This window comes from Sylvia atricapilla, chromosome Z, assembly GCF_009819655.1.
Source record: "Sylvia atricapilla isolate bSylAtr1 chromosome Z, bSylAtr1.pri, whole genome shotgun sequence".
NCBI classification, from domain to species: Eukaryota; Metazoa; Chordata; class Aves; order Passeriformes; family Sylviidae; genus Sylvia; species Sylvia atricapilla.
Window position 1 is genome coordinate 68,973,507 of NC_089174.1, and position 20,713 is coordinate 68,994,219.

Consider the following 20,713-nt stretch of genomic DNA (forward strand, 5'->3'; position numbering starts at 1 on the left):
AGGTACCGATCTCTTTACTCTCGTGGCCAGTGACAGGATTCGATGGCGAGTTAGGGAAGGTTTAGGCTGGACACCACGAAAACGTTTCACTCAGAAACTGGTTGGGCACTAAAACAGGCTCCCCAGGCAACTGGCCACAGCACCAAGAAGAGTTCGGGCAAGCTCTCAGGCACACGGTGTGGCTCTTGTGGTGCGGGCCTAGGAGCTCGAGTTGATGTCCTCTGTGGGTCTCTGCCAATCTGGGATTTTCTGTGATCCTATAAAATCTCCTTTCCATCACTACGATCCCTCCCCTGCCCTACAGGTGAGGCGAGAACGAGCGTCGACAGGGACAAAGGGCCGCGTCCCCTTTAAAGCCGCCCCCCGCCGCCCCACGTGAGCGGCCCGGGGCGGGTGTTCCGAGCCGCGTCAGTTCCGCCTGTGTCGCGCTGCGGAGGAGCCACGCGCGGAGCAGGACGTGAGTGTTGGGTCTCCTCGCGCGCCCCCGCCACGCCGCCATTTTCTCCTGCGCGCCCCTTCCCACGGCCCTCGCCACAACCGCCGCGGCATCTCCCGGCCCGATCGGGGCAGCTGCGGCCGAGTGGCGCCGAGGCGAGGCGAGGCTTCCCCTTGTTCCTCGAGTGCTCGCGGTGCCCAGCGGGAGGGATACCCCGCTGTGGGGCGGGAAGAGCGAGCCGCCGCTGCCGAGGGGGAGCTGCCATGTCGGGGGAGTCGATAGAGGGAGAAGATGGCGCCCGGCCGCGCTCCCCCCCGCGCCGGGAGCAGACCCGGCCCGCCGGCGACCCCTGGCCCGCTGGTTTCCGTGCTATCCTTTTCCTCCGCCGCTCCACGAGTAACCCGCAGTCCTTTCGCTGCCTCCCTGTCCCGGGAAGACTTGGGCGTTCTTGCCCGCCCACCCCCTCACCCCCATCCTTGTTCGGGTCTCGACTCTTTTTCTCAGGGGGCAACACGACCCACGGAAAAGAGGGATAGGGGAGGAAAATGGCGGCTGGGATCCGCCTACCTGGAGTTCCTGGCTCGTCTTCCTTTTCTTACCTTTCCTCCCTTTCCCTTGGCCCAGCTTTATCCTGTCCCCCTCACTGGCGCTGCGGTGTTTCCTCACGATCAGCCCCTCCGGGCGGGGCACCCACTACCACCCCACAGTCCTTTTCCCTCCAGTTTCCGCCCACACTTTCCTCCATATTGTCCCTTTTCCTTCCCATGCGGACCCCGGGGTTGTTCCCCGAAACATCATTTGGCTCGCCGACTCACTGTCATCCGTTTGCTTATTTTCACATTGTCCCATTCTAGAGCTTCTTTGCCTGCGTCCTAGAGCGTGGTTTGTGTGTGCTTCCTCAAATCCTGTGCGGTGCTGCAGCTTCCGTCCTTGTGCTACAAGCTATTACCACAGGTCTTGCCCTATTTGAGAACCGCGTTGATCCATTAGCATTATTTGCAGTCTGGTTTTGTTTTTTTTGTTTTGTTGTTTTGGGTTTGTTTGTTTTTTTTTTTTTTTCCCATTTGCATATGTGGGTGTTTGGCGTTTTTTTCACTTTCCCGTTTAAGAACGCTGTTACTCCTTTTTTCTTTCCTGAGATACTCTAATATTACCTTGGTCTTTCCTAGCTGAGGTTTGTATTGTATAGTTTCTCAGGTGTACCTAATTTTATTCTGAACGAACAAATGAGCTGTGTATTTGTTACAGAGAGTTTCTAGCAGCAGGGAAGATGTGTAACCGCTATATCTAGCCACATGTTTGCATACCAGGGTGACGTACAAGGACACCTGGCAGCATGCATTCAAGGAATGCTGAATGTCTGCTTGTCTGGCGAATTAATAGTCTCCAGACAGATGTGCTGAAGTTCCAGTGAAAATATTAATTACAGTGCTGTAGCTCTCTGTAACTGAGGTGTTTGAGTGTAACTGAGGTAGGAGCTTGAGTGTCACGTGTGACGATATTGCAGCATGTTGCTTGCAAATCTATCTGTTTGAAATGCCCATGTCAGAGTATAGCTATTGCTAGAGTGTTAATGATTCATATGTGTGGATGGAATAGAAGGGATTTAGCTAGAGGGCAGTATTATATTGTGTGTTTTACATTGTGGGTTTTGTCATGTCCAGGGATATATGAAAATACTGAAAAACCACTCTGCTGTAGACAGTTCAGAAGCTAAACCACTACATTTAATGTGCTCTAAATGTGTTTTAATGCAGTTGCAGCAAAAAGAGGAGGAGGTATAAGAGGGAAGAATGCTTGATACTGCATCTGCAGTGCATATTAAAGCTTAAATGAAAAGGCAGAAAAATCTTTAGAAGGGCTTGAAGAAGATGAGCCAGTACAAACAGGTTTGAAGATTGCTTTCCAGCCAAAATGGAATGTCATTCCTTATATAGTGTTCTCATGTTATTTTTCTTTTCCCAGAATGCCTAAATCAAAGGAACTTGTTTCTTCAAGCTCATCTGCCAGTGATTCAGATAGTGAAGTTGACAAAAAGGTGAACAATATATACAGTTCATTACTGTATTAACTCTTTTGTTGCAGGCTGGGGTTAAAGAATTAGGTAAGCGTTATGTCACAACACGCATATCATTCCATATGATGTGTCAGACACTTTAAGAAACTTTCTCTTCCACCCACCCACCTCCACAACTACAACAAAAACCAAACAACTGACCTTCCAAGTATGGGTGGATTGCATAATTTTTGCCCTGAAAAGTTTTTTTCCTTCAGTTGCACTTTGTTTTCTTCCTGCCATTTCATCTAACAATTGCAAATTCTCTGTGATTCTTTGCTGCTTTGTGGCAGGCTTCGGAAGGCTTTCTGTATCAACTGCCCTGGTGGCAAGAATTTGGTCTTAAGAATATGCCTCCTAAACAGCCACCCACTGCCATTTTAATGTCTAGACTTCTCCATAACAAAAATCTGCACTTGCCCTGTGCTCCTTGTGTCACTTGCTTATCTTGTTTGCATTGGATTTTTTTCTCTGCTTCACTTTCTTTCATTTGCTGTTACACCATCTGCTAGTTTCTCACTTAAAAGCTGAGCCAGCCTGAGTGTCTTTGAGTTGATGAATTTTAAGATGACTGTTTTAAATGTATAAATCAAATGTTAATTTAAATAGTTATTTCAGTTAGTAGTTTGTATAGATGTTCCAATAATTTTGAACAAAATCAGAAAAAAATAGTTAATTTATCTTTTTTAAGAAATGCTAGGTGGTAACACAGACTTTAAGAAATGCTAGGTGGTAACAGGTCTTTTAAAGTAGTACAGTACATGAAAAGATCTGGTCTCATGTTTTTACGTGAGTAGAAATAGTAACTTTGTAGCTTCTTTGGGTAATCTGATTTACAGGTGACACTGTCTGAATGGTTTAAATCGCATAATTTATCATGCTGTGGGCAGTGATTAGATGCTTATTTAAAAAAAAGGTCTGATAGAGGTTGTTTATTCCAGACCCTTTATTCATTATCTTATCTGTGGGGTTTTTGTGGTTTTTTTTTCTTTTTTGGAGGTGTTGCAAGCTGTTCTGTACTTTTTATTGTATTTAGTCGGGGAGAGGATGCCATTTCCATCAGACTTAAATTTTTTGTTGTAACTACTGAACTGACAGTATTACTGTGCAGAAAGAAGAGCATTTTTGAAATGTATTTTGATCTGATTAAATTCTCTCTAAAGCCAAAGTGTTAACTTCACTAAGAACAGAATAAGGCTCCTTTTGAAGTTTCTAAATTCTAGTCTAAACACAGAGTGTTTGATTCCTGCCTTCATAATAAGGAGGTGATAAAGTGCATTGCTTGGTCATGGGCTGTGACATACCATGTAAACTTACTTGTAGCATACAGAATGATTGTGGCTCATGCTTTTCTTTTTTTTGTTTTGCTCCAAGGCAAAGCGGAAAAAGCAAGTAACTCCAGAAAAACCTGTAAAGAAACAAAAGACTGGTGAAAGTTCGAAAGGTGCAGCTTCTTCTAAGCAAAGCAGTAACAGAGATGAGAATATGTTTCAGGTAAAATTTATGACTCAGAGACTGGTTAAGCTAACATGTTACATCATATGCTGTATAAATTCTATGAGGTGATCTGAATTTCTCAGTGGTGTAGTGCTTGGCCTCCTGCATCCTTGACCTCAGGGGTTTACAACACTTGCAATCAGCTGAGATGCTCAGAAGAGCATGGTTGGATTTTAACAGAGTAAAAAAATCTAAGTTGTATCCATTGATCTAATTCTCATGACTTTGCTCCTGGTAGCTCTGGGTAGTCATTTTGTATACTTCAGTATACATCAGTATACTTTTAACTATTAGATCAGGTTTGTCTCTACATGGAAATGTTTTTTCAAGTAGGGTTCTTGAAAAAAATTTTCTCAGAAAGCAAAATGTGGACTTCTCGTTCCTATAACTAGGTCAAGGGCAGCTTGGCCTCCTGTGTTACGACAGCATCTTGGAATAAGCTTTGTTTGCTCCTTTATGTTATAATGTAGGGTCTTATCCCTTGAACATCCATAAAGTTAGTAACGTGGTATTGCCTTGTTTTTAAAATGGGAGGATTGTCTGTTTTTCAGTAGAAAGATGCATTTGTGAATTCAGTTTGGGTATTTCAGTTCCCAGGGTTAGCCAAGACAGTAGCAATATATGCTTAGAGAGCTGATACACAGCTCAGAATTAGCTGTTTTGGGCATGTGGATCAAGATCTATTAAAGGTCTCTGACTAGTTGGCTGGAAAAGAGCTTAAATTCTTGATGCTTTTATTCTCAGGTTTGTGAAAGAGCATGGGGAAAGGTGCCTAATGAGATGACCCAAGTGCAGAGTAATGTAAATTAAATGGTTCTGGGCTGTAGGAAAAGTTTGTTCTAAAGAGGCCTGTTCAACTGATACTGTGATACAGGACAGTTGTTTTTAATGTCTGAGTTCTTACTTTTCAGTTCTGTTTAAGAGGGAGAGCTTCACTTGAAGGCTGTGTCTGGACTTCCATATTGAAGGAAGTGTATAATTCTAGTTCTACTTGGGCATGCTTTGAGCTCTAAGAAAAACGATACAGTGAATTCTGTAACTTATGAGGTGAACTGCAGGTAGAATTCTAAAGAGCTATGTATAAACTTAATGCTGTGGTTGTAGTAAGTTCAGAAATTCTAGCTTTGGAGAAAGCTTTAAAATTTTTAGTGTTCCCCTGGTGCAAAAACATGCAGACCCTTTCAAATAAAAGCAAAAGTATGCATGCTCTGGTTTCTTGAAACCTCTTCAACCGAAGATAATAAAACGTTACTAAAAACAGTAGAGGACTCATATTACTCTGATAAGAACTGGGATCTTCTGATGTTAGATAGAATACAGATCTTTGAATATCACCTTGACCTAAAATATCAGTGTCACCCTGTCTGTGCCTGCATTTTGAAGTAACCAACAATAAAATTTTTTTTAGATTACTCATGTTATGGTGAAGCATTGTCAGTTTTTGTAGTCTACATCATCTCTCTGCAGTAACTAACATGTGAATGTTAAAGTATAGAAATAAAAGTACGGTAGGTCTGAGGTTGCTCCTCCTTCTTCCCCCCCCCTCCCTACCCAGGAGGGCATGCTTGTTAATTTTTTAGACATAGTTTTGTTTGTTCTAGGCATCTTAGTGATACTAGAAACCTTTCTGGAGAGTTTCTCTCTCATGAGAGTAAAATGATCTCTGATGTGGAAGTGACTTTGCAGTATAGCTTTACATGAGTGGCTTCAGCTGATAGAAATCAGGCTATAAAGCATTCATAGGATAGTCACAAGTTCTGTGGTGTCCATATTGTGCGTGGGAGTGGCTGCAAATGATGTGAAACCAAGAGTCTTCATGTTCTACACCCTCAAGCTGTGTTCTTGAAGCATACAGATTCCCCTAATACAGAGCTCATTGTGACTGCTGTATTCAGAAGAGTAATCATTTTCATACATATTTCATAAATTTCATAAAAACAGTTTGTATTTTTGTTTGAGATTCTTGGTGTAATGGTTTTTTTTGCAGCTAAGAGTAGTGTTAATGTAAGTAGAAGACCATTTGTTCAGTAGAAGAGACAAAGGTGTATTTTATGTATTTGCATGTCTTTGCCTTATTAGGTTCTGTAAGGAAGTTAGTATACTCTGCAACTGGATGATGGATTTGTGTGCTGTTTGGTTGCAGAAATTTGTATTACTCCCATGTATGATGTATTACTTGAAGCCCTAAGCACAGCCATTATTTGTGTTAATGTGGAAGGGTTTAACCTTGATGCATTAGATTCCTGTCTGTGGCTTCAGGCCAACATGAGCTTCGCACCATGTGCTTTGGTTAGTTTGACTAATCCTATCATCTGCCTATGCCTGTTTTGGATAAGGTTTGTCAGGATATGTTAGTGACTACCCAGAGCAGAACCACATAGCATGATCATGCATTTAACTGAAATTGTTACTTCAGAAGTTGTCTCCGTGGTGTCCTGTCCACCTCCCGAACTCTTTTGTTGGTGTTGTTTTTTGGTTTTTTGGGGTTTTTTTTTTAATTTTCACCATATTTGAGTTTTGACTTGTGAGAAATAAGTTCATTAATTTTTCCAGTGTAATTTCCCAGTGTCCTTATCTTGCACTCCTGGAAGAAGGTAAACATAGAAATTTATGACACTCTGAAACTGTAATTGGTTTAGCACACTAATTATGAAACTTAGGTGGTCATTGATGCATTTCACAGTTGGCTTTGTTGCAGATGTCACTGTTCACAAGTATTTTGCTACTTACGTATGGTTATTGGCTAGGGAGGAGGGAGAGGTTTCTGCTGTTTATGCTTGCACTGTGGGTGCAGTTTATTCCAGAAAGACTGGAAATAGGAAAAATTATGAAGGTGCTTGCTGAAACTCACACGGGAAGCTAGTTGTGTCACTCTGAAAGGAACAGAGATATAGTTCAGTGCTTTTTATTCTAAGAAACACTAAACTGGAAATACTGATTTTAATGTTTACTGATCTGTGTAAGTCAATCGAGTAGTATAATCTAAGGATCTGTACTATTTAATAAAAAGTATATGAACTTCTGTGTGAAGGTTGAACTTCACTAAAGCTCTTGGGCTATAAATCGTGATGACTGTCTTGGTTTAACTCCAGCCAGCAGCCAAGCCCCAGGCAACCACTTGCTCACACCCTCACCTGTGGGACTGGGAGAAAATTGGAAGGGTAAAAGCTGGAAAACTCGAGGGCTGAGGTAAAGAAAGTTTCATGGGAAAACAAAAGCCACACACTCAAGCAGAACAAAACAAAGAGTTAATTCATCCCTTCCCATGGGCAAGCATGGCAGGAGTTCAGCCATCTCCAGGAGAGCAGTCCCCATCACATCTGAGTGTCACTTGGGTAAGACAAATGTCATCATGCCAAACATGGCCCCTTCCCTCTTCTTTCCTCCACTTTATACCCTGCACACGATGTCACATGGTCTGGAATATGCCTTTGGTCAGCTGGGGTCACCTCTCCCAGCTGTGTCTCCTCCCAATCTCCCAAGCACCCCCAGGTCCCCTGCCTGTGTGTGTGGCAGTCTGAGAAGCAGAAAAGGCCCTGACTGTGTGTGAGCTCTGCTCAGCAGTAACTGAAACATCTCTGTGTTATCGTCACTGTATTCAGCACAAAGCCAATATGCATCCCTGTATCAGCCAATGTGAAGAAAATTGATTCTTCCCAGTACAGCAACCTGTGGAATGCTGCTCTGGTTATAGAGATACAAAAATACTGAAATTACTCTTTAACATTGTCAGCAGATGCATGATAAAAGAATTGTTCAGAAATGAACTTTTACCAGAATTGCAGGCACCTAACTATGAAGGAACGTCAGTTTACTTAACTAGTTAAGTCTAGATTTTGTTTGTGTTTTTAAGTGTAGATGTTTGTTGGAACTTTATAAGCCTATTTAAAAATTACAGTAATGGCAGCTTTTGTATAGGGTTCAACTAAATATCTGAAATTTAATGTGAGCATTCATCTGAAATCTAGATGGGATCTGAAATCTAACTTAATTTCAACATATACATAGAAAAGTGCTTTTATCTAAGGTAGACTTAATGATCGAATGAATTTGAACTTTGCATTATTGCCTCTCACCTTACTCTAGTTGAATTAAGACATAGAGTCTTTCATATCCTTGATAATCACATTCTAAACCCTTCCATTATATTTGCAGCTGTAATCTGCTGTATTGAATTAGATTATATTTCTTATAACAAATTTGGAATTATTTGGCAAGGTACTAATACTCTTCAATAGCCATGGGAAAAAAAAGGTGCTGCTATGTGCTACTGGTTGAAGCTGTTCCTGGAGGGGACCTTGGAACTCACTGGAGAGTTAAAGGGTAAAACCAAGAAATGTTGTCCGTGTACGCTATTTAGGATGTTGTTTGCCAGGAGTGCAGATGGACTTGGGCATCATACCAAGTTTGATCAGAAAGACCTAAGGTGCCATAACATTATGCTTTTATTTTTGAGTTTTAAATTTGCATTATAATTTTATCAATTTAAAATACTATCTTATGAACTGTAATGTCTTATTAATTTTAAAGGATGCTTTGAAGTAGGAAAAGTGCTTCAGACTTACATTATTTAAAAAGTCCTAATGGTTTTAAAATCAACTTTAGATGTCATATAGCATGTGCAGAAGAAAAATGCGTTTAAGCAAGATAAAGTATTCATGTTCATATCTATTTTGTAAAATAAAAGCATATGATTTAAACATCTTAGAATTATTCTAGTTGATTGGAGAGTTCTTAAGTCTTTCTGGTCGAACTTAATGCTAGTGGTTTTGGGCCAGAAGTGTAGGGCCCATCCTTAAATTGCACTGAAATGTATGAAAATTCATCATGCAGAGGAAGAGGAAGTTGAAATGAAAAGGCTGTGTTTTACCAGGAAGGAATATTTTATTTTAAATTTGTTCTTTTGTTATATAAAACAATATGTTCTTTTGTTATATAAAATGTATCCAGAAGGTAATGCAGAAGTCATAGGACTTTTTAGAATTGCAAGAAGTTTTATTTGATTATGTTTTAATTACCTAGTTTCTGGTTCTCAAATCCACCTTGTACTTGGAATTTATGTGAATAGGTAGTTTTTTTGTCATATTCAGAACAATATCGAATAAGCCCAAATCGTAGTGTATTGCACAGTTGGTGGTATGATTCTTCCCCAGCTTTTCCCTATTCCACCCCTGAAAAAAGAGGTGCATGTAATTCAGTTATGACATTGATTTGAAAATTATGAAATTCCAAAATCCAAGTGCTAAATTTTCATACTGTGCTACATACATGCTGGTAAAGTTTAAAGATTTGACTTTTTTTTTAAGACCTCATGGTACAGTTAGGTATCTGTGAGGACTTGAAAGAGGTCATGGAGCAGTTGGTGGCTGACTTTCATTTCCATCTGTATTTACTGTGTTAGAAAGAAGAAAAAGGGATGGTATCACACATGAGCATCGAATTTGCTTTCTATACTTCTGGAATGGACTAAAGTTTAGATTTGGGAGTAGCACTCCCTTTTCCCTTCTTTGTTTAGAACTCCTGCTAAGAAAGGAAATATATTTTTTTCAGAAAACAGTAAACATTACTTACTTGAAGCAAGCATGTAAAGAATACAGGTATTTTTATTCTAGCAGAGCTACTTTTGCATTGAGCATTGCCTGCTCAACCAGTTTTAAGTTGTTACTTATTAGCCTACTGACTACTCTGAATTAAGCTTTTAATCTAGTTATTTCTGTGGTGTCTAAAATAAGCTGCAGTGTCACATGTCAGAGTCTAATGCTGCTGGGGAAAGTGAATGCTCTAATATGTAAAATACCTAATAGACCCTTACATATGTTTTGACAGATTGGCAAAATGCGATATGTCAGTGTTCGGGACTTTAAAGGGAAGGTCTTAATTGATATTAGAGAATACTGGATGGATCAAGAAGGTGAAATGAAGCCTGGCAGAAAAGGTATTGTTCTGCTTCATGTTACTTTGTATTAAAACATAGTCTGCACTTTCCAGTAAAACTTCCTATATCATATTTTTCTTCTTTGTTGCTACATGATACTTTTTTGAGTAGTACTTCTACTTTCTTACAATTTATATTCTTGCAAAAGATTATTTTAATCTGTTGGTTATGGATAAAATCTTAAGCAGGTTTGTTGGCCTGAGTCTGTTTTCCTAGAGAGATCCTCCATGATTATATGGAAAGCAATGTGTCAGATACAAGAAAATTTGGTAGGGGAGTTAAAAACAGGTTTATCCCATAGCTGTATTTCCCCTCCTATCCCCTCAACTGATTAAATCAATGAACTGAATTTCCTCTTATAGTTTGATTTCTTATTTCAGAATTAACTGAAAATATTGTTTTTATAAGATTTTAATTTTCTTAAACCAACCGTGTCTTTCAGTTTCTACTGAATTTTAGATTAAAACAACATAAGCATTTAATATGGCTAATTGTACATAAAAAAACTTGTTAAAAATATTTTAGTAGAGGGGAAAATATCTCAAGTGTCCCAAGTTTGTAATCTGTAGCACAACACAAGCTATTGTACTTCTGGCTGCCACTTGCACAGTTGCTTTTTGTGGCAAAGCTTCGCTGTGAACCATCTTCAGAACTTCCACATCTCAAGATGGGGATTGCAATAGCGGTGCTGTGCTTAATGGTATGTTGCTTCTTTTTGAAAAGCCTACTTTTTATCCATTTTCATACAGCATCAGTGAAAGGTTAGCATGAAACATTCTGCCTTGTGGATTCATAGAACCACAGAATGGTTTGGGTTAGAAGGGGCCTTGAAGATCATGTCATTCAGCCCCACTCCCTGCTGTGGGCAGGGGCACCTTTCTCTAGACCAGGTTGCTCAGAGCCCCATCCAGCCTGGCCTTTAGCACTTCCAGGGATGGGACATCCACAGCTTCTCTGGGCAACCTGTGCAAGTGCATCATCAACCCAGTGAAGAATTTTTTCCTAATACCCAACCTAAATCTACCCACCTTCAGTTTAAAGCCATTCTTCCTTGTCCTGTTACTACATGCTGTTGCAAAAACTCCTTCCCTGGCCTCTTGTACTGGAAGGCTGCTAAGTTTGAAGAAATTTAATGTACAATCACAGTAAGGTTTGTTACATTCTTTTAATGTGTTCAGGAGCAACTCAGTAAACAGTAATTTAGAAAGTTTGAGAAGCATTTTCAACATTTCTTAAATAAGCACCTAGAATAGGTTTGCATGAACAGGTATACTGGTGCTCTGCAGGAAAATTGCTGGTTTTGGATTTGTTGCTAGTTAATGGAAAAGGTTTCTCTAACTTCTAAGGACTTTACATTCTATGTTTCAAGGTAGAATTCAGTAGTATATGCACTTTGAATGGCATACTACAATAGGATTTGATGGGTGGGTCAAGTGATAAAAATGACATGATGTAGATAGAAGTGTTTTTTTCAATGCAGCAAAAGACTCTGAATTTTGTTAAGATAAAATTAAACATAATCTGATAGAGTATATGAGCACTCATAAGCTGCTTGTCTTTTTATCCTGAAACCAGTATAAGCAGTCAAAATTTTGTAATACAACAAAAATAAACCCAGAAGTTTAAATTACTGTCAGTGTCTCAAGCAGAAGGTCTGAATTTTGTTTGGTTCATCTGGTCTGTGGTTGAGGGACATCTTCATGGCATTTAATCTTCTAATAACGGTTAGCACACCTGACCTGTTTTCATGTGAAACCTGCTCTCCAAAGACTGGTGGAAGACTTAGAGAAGCTCCATGGACACTACTTGCTGCTTAAAATTGTGATGGTGCTCTGATAAGACAGTGATGGTAAAGAAAAGAAAAGGCTATGGGTTAAAAAAATGTAATTCCAAGTTTCAGCTGTTTTCAGGTCCTGCTCCACTTTCCTTCCACTGAAGGAGAGCTATCACTAGGAGGGGAGAGTGGGAGTAATTAGTGGAAGAGCTTGACAGGAGAAAGTATGAGAGGACTGGGAGTCTGCAATTTCCACAGAGTGGGTGTAGAAATTTTAGGGTAGGAATGAGTTGACCGAAGCATAAGTGAAACATGTGCCTGTACTGAAGCTTGAGGGGAAGATGAGATCAAATTTAGAACTGAAATTTTCGTCTGTGGGGATACTGAATAATTTTTGCTTGGATGTCACTAGAAGCTATGGAGAACCTGAAGTAAAAAGTGACTTCAGTAGTGGTTTGTGAGTGTGTCCTGGTTTAGGTCAAATGTGGGAGGAAACCTCTGAATGGGGTTCTTCTGGGGAACAAACCCAAACGGCCCCAGCCGGTCCGGGAAAAAGAATTTCCTCAAAGAAAAGTGGAAAAAACTTTATTTAGCAAACAAGTTAATTTGTTTGCAGTTGGTTGTATGGTGGAGCTTCTTCAGCCCGTGTCACTTGCTCTAGTTCCTCTTCATCAGTAAGACTAAAGTTTTCACCTTCAGGCCAATTCGTAAGTATCTCCAAAATCCCAGGGCCATTCGGTTTCCCAATACGGGCACACTGTGTGATGAGAGCAATCCACTTACTCCATGTGGCATCAGTAGCATGGTGGGTAGAGGGAACCTCTGCTTTGAACATCCCCCAGCCCCCCAGCACCAGTAGTCAGGGTACCAGGAGGAATTGTGTTTCAGTGCCTGTAACCTCTGAGGCAGCCTGGACTCCTTCATAGGCTGCTAATATTTCCTTCTCTGTTGGAGTGTAGTTGGCTTCAGACCCTCTGTATCTTCGGCTCCAGAATCCCAGTGGTTGGCCTCAAGTCTCCCCAGGCACCTTTTGCCAAAGGCTTCAGGACAGACTATGGCTCCCAGCTGCAGAGTAGAGCACATTCTTCACAGCTGGTCCTGTCCTGACTGGGCCAAGGGCCACTGCATGAGCAATCTCCTGTTTGATCTGGGCAAAAGCGTGTTGCTGTTCAGGGTCCCAGTGGAAATCATTCTTCTTGTGCGTAACCAGGTAGAGAGGGCTCACAATCTGGCTATACTCTGGAATGTGCATTCTTCAAAAGCCTATGGCGCCTAGGAAAGCTTGTGTTTTCTTCTTATTGGTTGGTGGAGACATCGCTGTGATCTTATTGATGACATCAGTGGGAATCTGACGCCATCCATCTTCTCACTTAATTCCCAGGAACTGGGTTTCTCGAGCAGGTCCCTTAACTTTGCTCTTCTTGATAGCAAAACCAGCTTTCAGGAGAATCTGGATGATCTCTCCTTTCTCAGACGCGTTGTACAGTGTTCCCCCACGCAATGATGTCATCAATGTACTGCAGATGTTGTGTTCTGGAGCCTCACCCTTTTCCTCACCATGGTCTGAATCAGTCCGTGGCAAATGGTAGGACTGTGCTTCCACCCCTGGGGCAGTCGGTTCCAGGTGTACTGCACACCCCTCCGGGGAAAGCAAACTGAGGCCTGCATTCTGCAGCCAGAGGAATGGCGAAAAATGCATTAGCAATGTCAATAGTGGCATACCACCTTGCTGCCTTGGACTCCAGCTCGTACTGGAGTTCCAGCATGTCCGGCACAGCGGTGCTCAGTGGTGGAGTCACTTCATTCAAGGCACAATAGTCCAGTCAATCTCCATTCTCCTTCAGATTTACGCACAGGCCGTATGGGGCTGTTAAAGGGTGAGTGGGTTTTGCTGACTACCCCTTGGCTCTCCAGCTCACGGATCGTCTTGTGGATGGGGATCACTGCATCTCGAGTTGTTCTGTACTGTCAGCGGTGCACTGTGGAAGTGGAAATTGGCACTGGTTGGTCTTCCACCTTCAGAAGTCCTACAGCAGATGGGTTATCTGATAGTCTAGGCAAGGTGTTCAATTGCCTAACACCTTCTGTCTCTACAGCTGCTATCCCAAATGCCCATCTGAGTCCCTTTTGGTCTTTGAAATACCCATTTCGGAGGAAGTCTATGCCCAAAATACATGGGGCCTCTGGACCAGTCACAATAGGGTGCTTCTTTCACTCATTTCCAGTCAGACTAACAGCAGCTTCCACAAAAGTAAAATCCTGTGATCCCCCTGTCACCAGCAATAGAAACAGATTCTTCTCCCACAGTCTTGATGGGAGAATGTGCACTGTGCACCAGTGTCAACCAAGGCCTCATATTGTTGTGGTTCTAATGTGCCAGGCCAACAAATCCATATAATCAAGAAAAAAACAGTTTTCCTTAGCCTCTACCTGACTAGAGGCAGGGCCTCTCTAAGCCTCATTATCCATATGTCATTGGGTGATTGGAGCTACCTCCTTCTTAATAGAACTTCCCCTCTGAGTCTTGCTGTCCAACGATTCACGCAGCTGTTGTGCCAGATCATGAGTAGATTTCTTGTCCCATCTCCTCATGTCTTCTCCACAATCATGCAAGAAGGACCACAGCTTACCTTGTGGGATAGCCCCTCCCTCTCTATCTGGGGAATATCTGCGTTTGGTGCCAGAACCTCTGACCTGCACAGCGGAGATTTGGAGAAAGCCTTCTTTCATCTCTTTAATCTCGTCTCTGAGTGTATGGTGATTCTCCTTTATTTTTACTTTCTAATTTCTGCAGGCAGGTTTCCACATCCACGATTCTGGCATGTGTTGGGCCATGCACAGCGTCTGCATATGTGCGAAGTTTCTTTGCCATATCCAGCACAATCTCCCCCATGTCATCTTGCTTCATTATTGCTAAAGCGGAAGAGTATTCTTGTGGCCCAAGTCGTACAAGTTTTCACCACATCACGGGTGTACATGGTACCAAGTCTGGGTTCTTAATGTTTAGGCCATCTGAGAAGACAATCTCCACCATTGCCATTTCTCTCAAGCATTGAATGCCTTGTTCTATGGTCTTCCACTGGGTTTGATGCATGTAGAGATTGTCTGCACATAGATATCTTTGTGCTACACTTCCCAGAGCCCATTCCCAGAGACTGCAAGGGAACTCCCTCATCATTCCTTGGTAATAACTGGATCATGTGACAGGGAGCCCAAATGTCTTGCTTCAGTGCCGTCCAGAATTGTAGCCTCGCCTGCAGCATCCCAGAGACGGACTAACCAACTAGTTATAGATTCATCTGGTCATCGAGTGTAATCCTTACTTAGGCCTCGAAGGTCCTTCAGGGAAAAGGACTCAGTAGTGGCTCCTGATCTTGTGCCAGCTGGTTGGGCATTGGATCTTGGGCCAATTGGTCTGGCTTCTGATTGGGTGTCAGTTGGTTCAACTTCTGATTTTGTCAGTTTGTCCAGCTTATGATTGGATGTTGTCGGGAGGCCTCAAGGGTCCTTCACCTGCATCATCATCCACTGGTCGATCAGTTTTTTGTGCTCTCTTTGCCCCGGCAACTCCCAGTGTCTTAGTCTCTGTCTGGTTCAGCTGCTGAGTGACTGCAGTAGCTGCTGATTTATCTCCCTGCCCCCCTGCGTCTTATCTATGACCTTACTTTATCTAGCGCTGTGCGGTAAGCATGTGCCAGGGCCCAGCTTATTGCAATAATCCTGTTGTCCTTGGAATCATCCTGGCACTTCTCTTTCAAGTATTTCCCCACCTCAGCCGGGTTCTGAATCTGTTCACATGGAAAGTCCCAGGCTATAGGGTCAGAAAATTCCTTCAGAGTTTGGCCTGTATCCTCCCATTCTCCACACCACACAGGATTTTCCACACCTGAGTCTACCTCTGGGTCAGCAGTCTCATCAGGCCCTCTGGAAATCTTAGCCCTCATTCTGGAGAAGCTGCATACTGTATAGAGGAAGCTCACCAGCTGAAATACCAGAAAGATGGTATCTTTAACATTCAGGGGACACTGAACGTTCCCCAAAAGTGATGTAACCGATTCGAAAGATGTGAGGGACAGGAAAGACTGACAAGCTTCATCCCCTGTTCCTCCTCTAACAAAGTGGGTGCAATTATTCATAAATCCCCAAAACATGCTGCTAGAACTAGGACGCATGGTAGGATGAAAAAAACATAAACCAAAAACACCTGGCACAAATTCCAGTACTTTCATAAGCTTTCTATAAATCGTGATCACTGAGCCAAACAAAATAGCAGTCCTAATTCATGCACCTCTAGTGTAAAAGCTGTGTATTAGGGGCAACATTGGAGCTAATTCTGGGTAAGAAAATAAACCTAGGGACCAGAAAGGTATTAAAACCTCAAAGAAACCTAGGGAACAGAAACACAGCATGGACTCTGCCAAGAGCCATTAGGAATTCAAAGAGCAACATGGCTACTGAATACTTTATCCCCACACAAAGTACAACCAAATGCAATCAATAATCAATACAAATTTTTTCCACTCTCTCGAGCCTCACGTTGGTCACCAATCTAAAATTATTGTCCTGGTTTAGGTCAAATTTGGGAGGAAACCTCTGAATGGGGTTCCTCTGGGGAGCAAACCCAAATGGCCCCACCCCCAGCCGGTCTGGGAAAAATAATTTCCTCATAGAAAAGTGGAAAAAACAATTTAACAAAGAAAATGCTCACAAGCATGAGGAATGAAAAAAAAGAATTAAGCAACAAAACCTCTTGCTGCTCCAAAGAGAGATGGCAAAACTGAGGAGGTTCTCGCCAGAAGTTAGTTCAGCTCTTTCTCAGTCTTTTATCAGTCTTGGTGTCTCTGGTGCTGGAAAATGCCGAGGTCCAGGCCCTGGTGGGCCACGGATTCTGGATCCCAATCCTTCTCTGAGTTTTCAGTCCAGAGCATACTTAAACAGTCCCAATAACAAGGAAAAAAAAAAAGTCCAGGAAGCTTCTTTGCCTCAGGTAGCTAAACTTACTAAAAGGAAAAAAACCTCTCCCTGGTCACTGTCCAAGTATCCAACAAACACACCATCCAAGGAAGAAGAAGAAAAAAGGAATGTGGACGAGTGAACACTTTTCAAAAATGAACAGCGTGTCTTCTTCCCTGCTCAGTCTCAGAACCACTCTTAAAGGTACAGAACACAACCTACAGCACACACAGAACAGACGATTGGGGATACAGAGGCATCATAGTCACCCCAGGAGAGAATGCTAGGGTCTCTCCAATAGGTTACTTACAGCACCCTGTTACTTACAGTGTTTTAAGGAACAAAAGGGGGAAGAAGCCCTCCAAGAATTACTGTACTTGAAAAATGCATAGTGGACCTGTCTGCATAGGTTCAGCTTTTAGGAGCCAACAGGAGTACAAATGATTTCCTACTTGTCACTCAGGGCTTTTGTACTGCCTTCTGTCAAGGCCAGAGTTGTATTTCACTTCTTGTGTTTGGCCTCGTACACCTACAATTATTTGTTATATACATCTTCTGTGTAAACATGTCTAGAGATAACCTGAAGTTAAGTTGAAGTGTTGGAAGTGCATAGTTTCCCTTTGTAACTAAGATGGTTGTTGAAGTAACTCAAGTATTAATATTGTAACATAGGCTTTGTGTTGAAAACAGCCTTTATAATAATTGCACGACATCCTGCACCACAATTTTCTTTTTGTCTTAAGTATTTATTTTTAATGCTTTTCAGGTATTTCTTTAAATCCAGAACAGTGGAACCAGCTGAAGGAACAGATTTCTGATATTGATGATGCAGTAAGAAAACTCTAAAGACAGAGCCATATAAAAACTTATATCATTTAGTTGTATTAAGCAGTCTTTTTACATTGGCTTTAGTTTTTTAAAATATTGTTTTCCAAGCTATTGTATATTTGGATTGCAAAACAATTTGTAAGATGAATACTTTTTTTATGTGCATTAAAAGTGTATTCTGAGTGAGGCTATTTGTGTATACTTTACTAAAAGGAATTGTGTTGCTTTCACCTCATGGTGTAAAATAAACAAATCAAGTAATATGTAAAGCATACTTGTTATGACCTTTTGATTGAAGGTGTTTGCTGATAATGCCACCTAATAGCTTTAGTCCTTGTTTTCTTACCAGTTAAGTTTACAGTTAATCTGAATTTGTTCTATGAGGGGATTTCTTAAAATGTCTCAGTTTGTCTTTTTGTTTTATTCCGTTTTCTTTGGTATTGCCCTGCAGTTTTCTGCTTTAAGACTTGATACAAACAGTGAATACTTGGAAAAACTCATTTTTGTAGATATTTTCAATACTGTATTTGCTGATTTACCCTTTTATTCAGATGCAAAGTCTTGAATATATAGGGTTTTTTAATTACTTGCATGGATTGTGTTAAACAATAACACTTGAACACAGAACACGTGCTCTCTTCCCATTTTTCTTTAGCTTGCTTGACCGAGAAAATGCAAGTAGCCTTTCTTGAACTTTAGATTTGAAGCATAAGCTTTTACAGTAATAGACATATACCTCAGAGTAATACAGTATTTAAAGGCTCCAAATGTGGTTATTTGAGTACACTCTTCAAGGTTTGCATTAAATTCAACCTGAAATACATACTAGCCAGTTATCCTATAGAAAAGGAGCAGTTTACCTGTCTGTAGGGGTTTTGTTCATTTGGAAGTATTGCATTTACAATGATGCTTAGTCTGTAACACAGGTTAAACAATCAAACAGGGTTAAAACTGCTGCAGCCAAAATGTCTGTTGTGTTTCTGCCCCATCCATGCTGCCTGCCCAGACCACTGAACTCGAGTTGTTTGCTGTGTCTCATGTGTGCACAGCTGGTTTATCTTTGTGCAGAAGGCGGTTAGTGCTCAGAGGGAGCTTGGCTGGTGCACGGCAGACCATGACCCAGTGAGCTTGGCTGGTCAGCCCCGGTACCTCCTGCATTGAAAAGCCTCTGCCCTGTGGAACCTCTGTTGCACAGCATGCGGCCCTAGAGGAAGGGCTTCTTGGAGACATTGAGTCACAAGCAACGGGAGGGAGAATGTTACAGAGAATTTGGAGATGTAAGGGGCACACCAGGGTGGAAGTTAATGCTGCACGATCAAAGTTTGCTGGCACAAAATAACTGCAGTGAAGAATGGAAGTAGAATTGGAGAAGTTCATTTTCTGACATAATTAAGTAAAGTAAGAAGATAAAACAACTTGAAAAAGAACATTTCAAGACTAGTGAATGCCCAACTTAGTTTGTAAAATTTTCCCATTTAATGATAACAGTCTAAATTTTGTATAGGTAAACAAGATTTACTGTTTGTTTATTTACAGAGCATCTTGATATAGTTGCTTATATTGCAGACATGATTGTAAGTGCCATACGCTGTGTTTATGTGCTGTAGAGTTCATAATTCAATGAAAATAGGTAATAAAGGCTGAAGAAGAGAGACTTCATGACATTTAATGCATGTTACTTAGTTTTAAGTATGTCACATATCTTCATCTGCTTTTTGACTTACCCATTGTTGATAATATTACAAATAAAATTAAGATCAGTTTTTGTATAGCTCAAGAAAACTTTAGTGTTTAAGAACTGCTTGAGGGTGAAGAGATGTTTGTGGTAGCAGATGTGGTTTTGGGCACAGCATTCTTATTTGAGTGACTCTTAACAACATATAGGGCTATTTGGACCAAATTAAATACGTAATAGCTGCTAAAATTTCACAGATGAGTGAGTGAAATAAATTGCTTCAGATCACTGCAGACAGGTTCTAAGTGTTTTTTATTGCAATATGTATAATGTGACTTTATTCCTTTAAGTCTGAGATTTTGCAACCAGATTTCATGCATTTTACCTCAGAACTTTGCAGTGGCTACTTAAAAGTGCATGGGTATATTAGAGGGAAGGTTATCCTCACTTAGATTACTGTGCTAATAGGTCAGTTGTGTTTGGGAAGGTGGGAAATTAAAATCATTCATTTGGGGAGAGTAAGTGAAATGGTTTAATATAGCAATTAATTTTCATGTGGAAATTGATAGTAGAGGTATTCAAAGAAATTAGTATTTGTTAACCAAAAATATGAGTTATTAGTAGGTATCAAAAGAGACAAGTCAGTTTCACAAATGAACTTAAAATGGGATGACCTGATCAGGTGACTGATGTACTCGTGACACATTCGGTATTATTTTGAAATAAATGGTAGTGATTTGTCATGTAATAATCTGCAGCTTCTCTAATTTGAGAAGAAACTTAAATCTCTTTTGAATAAAGATTATTTTTTGCAAACAGTGTTAGCTAGAATATGTGTAGAAGTGTCCATGGAAGAAAACTGTGCCTGCATGACAAGGCTGTCGAATGCGAGATAAAAGCACTGCTCCTCTTCCATTTAGGTGATGAAAGATACATTTGATTCTTGGTGTTTATGCAGGGCATACTAGCAATATGTTTTATAAATGAAGCCTACTAAGGAGCTTAGGGGAAAATACACATCACAGAGCTGCCAAAGTACTGTATGTGTGATAATCAAACTGTCGTGTACCATGTTGCTCATATGTAGAGATGTTCATGTTGAAAGTAAACAAATGCAGTACTAATTTTGGTATTTCTTTTAAAGAGAATGGCCCTGGTTATGTATGTGTGTGATCTGTTAGGAAAGGAAAAAAAAGAAATTGATGATTGTAATTCTGGTTACTCAAATGTCTTATTGTTAGCCATGTGGAATGTTTCATGTTTTGCTCTGGTGGTGTCCAAAGCAGAGAGGCCACTGGAAATATGAGCCCTTCAACTGTAATACCTTAATGTTCAAATAAAAATGGTTAAATTACATATGTGTGATAACAGTTTGAACACTTGGAAATAAAATAAGACTTGTGGTGACAGAGTGTTGCTTTTAATAGAAATTTAGTTGCACTATAATTTCATGGTTTCTGCTGTTTGTTTCTTGCAACTCTTGTAGTGTGGAAATTTGAAAACTTCATTATCTTATATTTGATCTGTGTTTGTGGGTGGGAAATTTTTCACTAGGATGG

The 20,713-nt window shown here is 40.9% G+C and overlaps 1 protein-coding gene across 1 annotated transcript; it reads left to right on the forward strand.

Moving 5' to 3' along the window:
- The first annotated feature begins 214 nt into the window (after positions 1-214).
- Positions 215-20,510, forward strand: SUB1 (SUB1 regulator of transcription). The gene is given in 6 exon segments (XM_066339781.1): positions 215-370; positions 372-457; positions 2,402-2,474; positions 3,867-3,986; positions 9,816-9,924; positions 17,418-20,510. Coding segments are annotated over 6 exon segments (624 nt in total). The 3' UTR covers positions 17,498-20,510.
- The last annotated feature ends 203 nt before the right edge of the window (positions 20,511-20,713 follow it).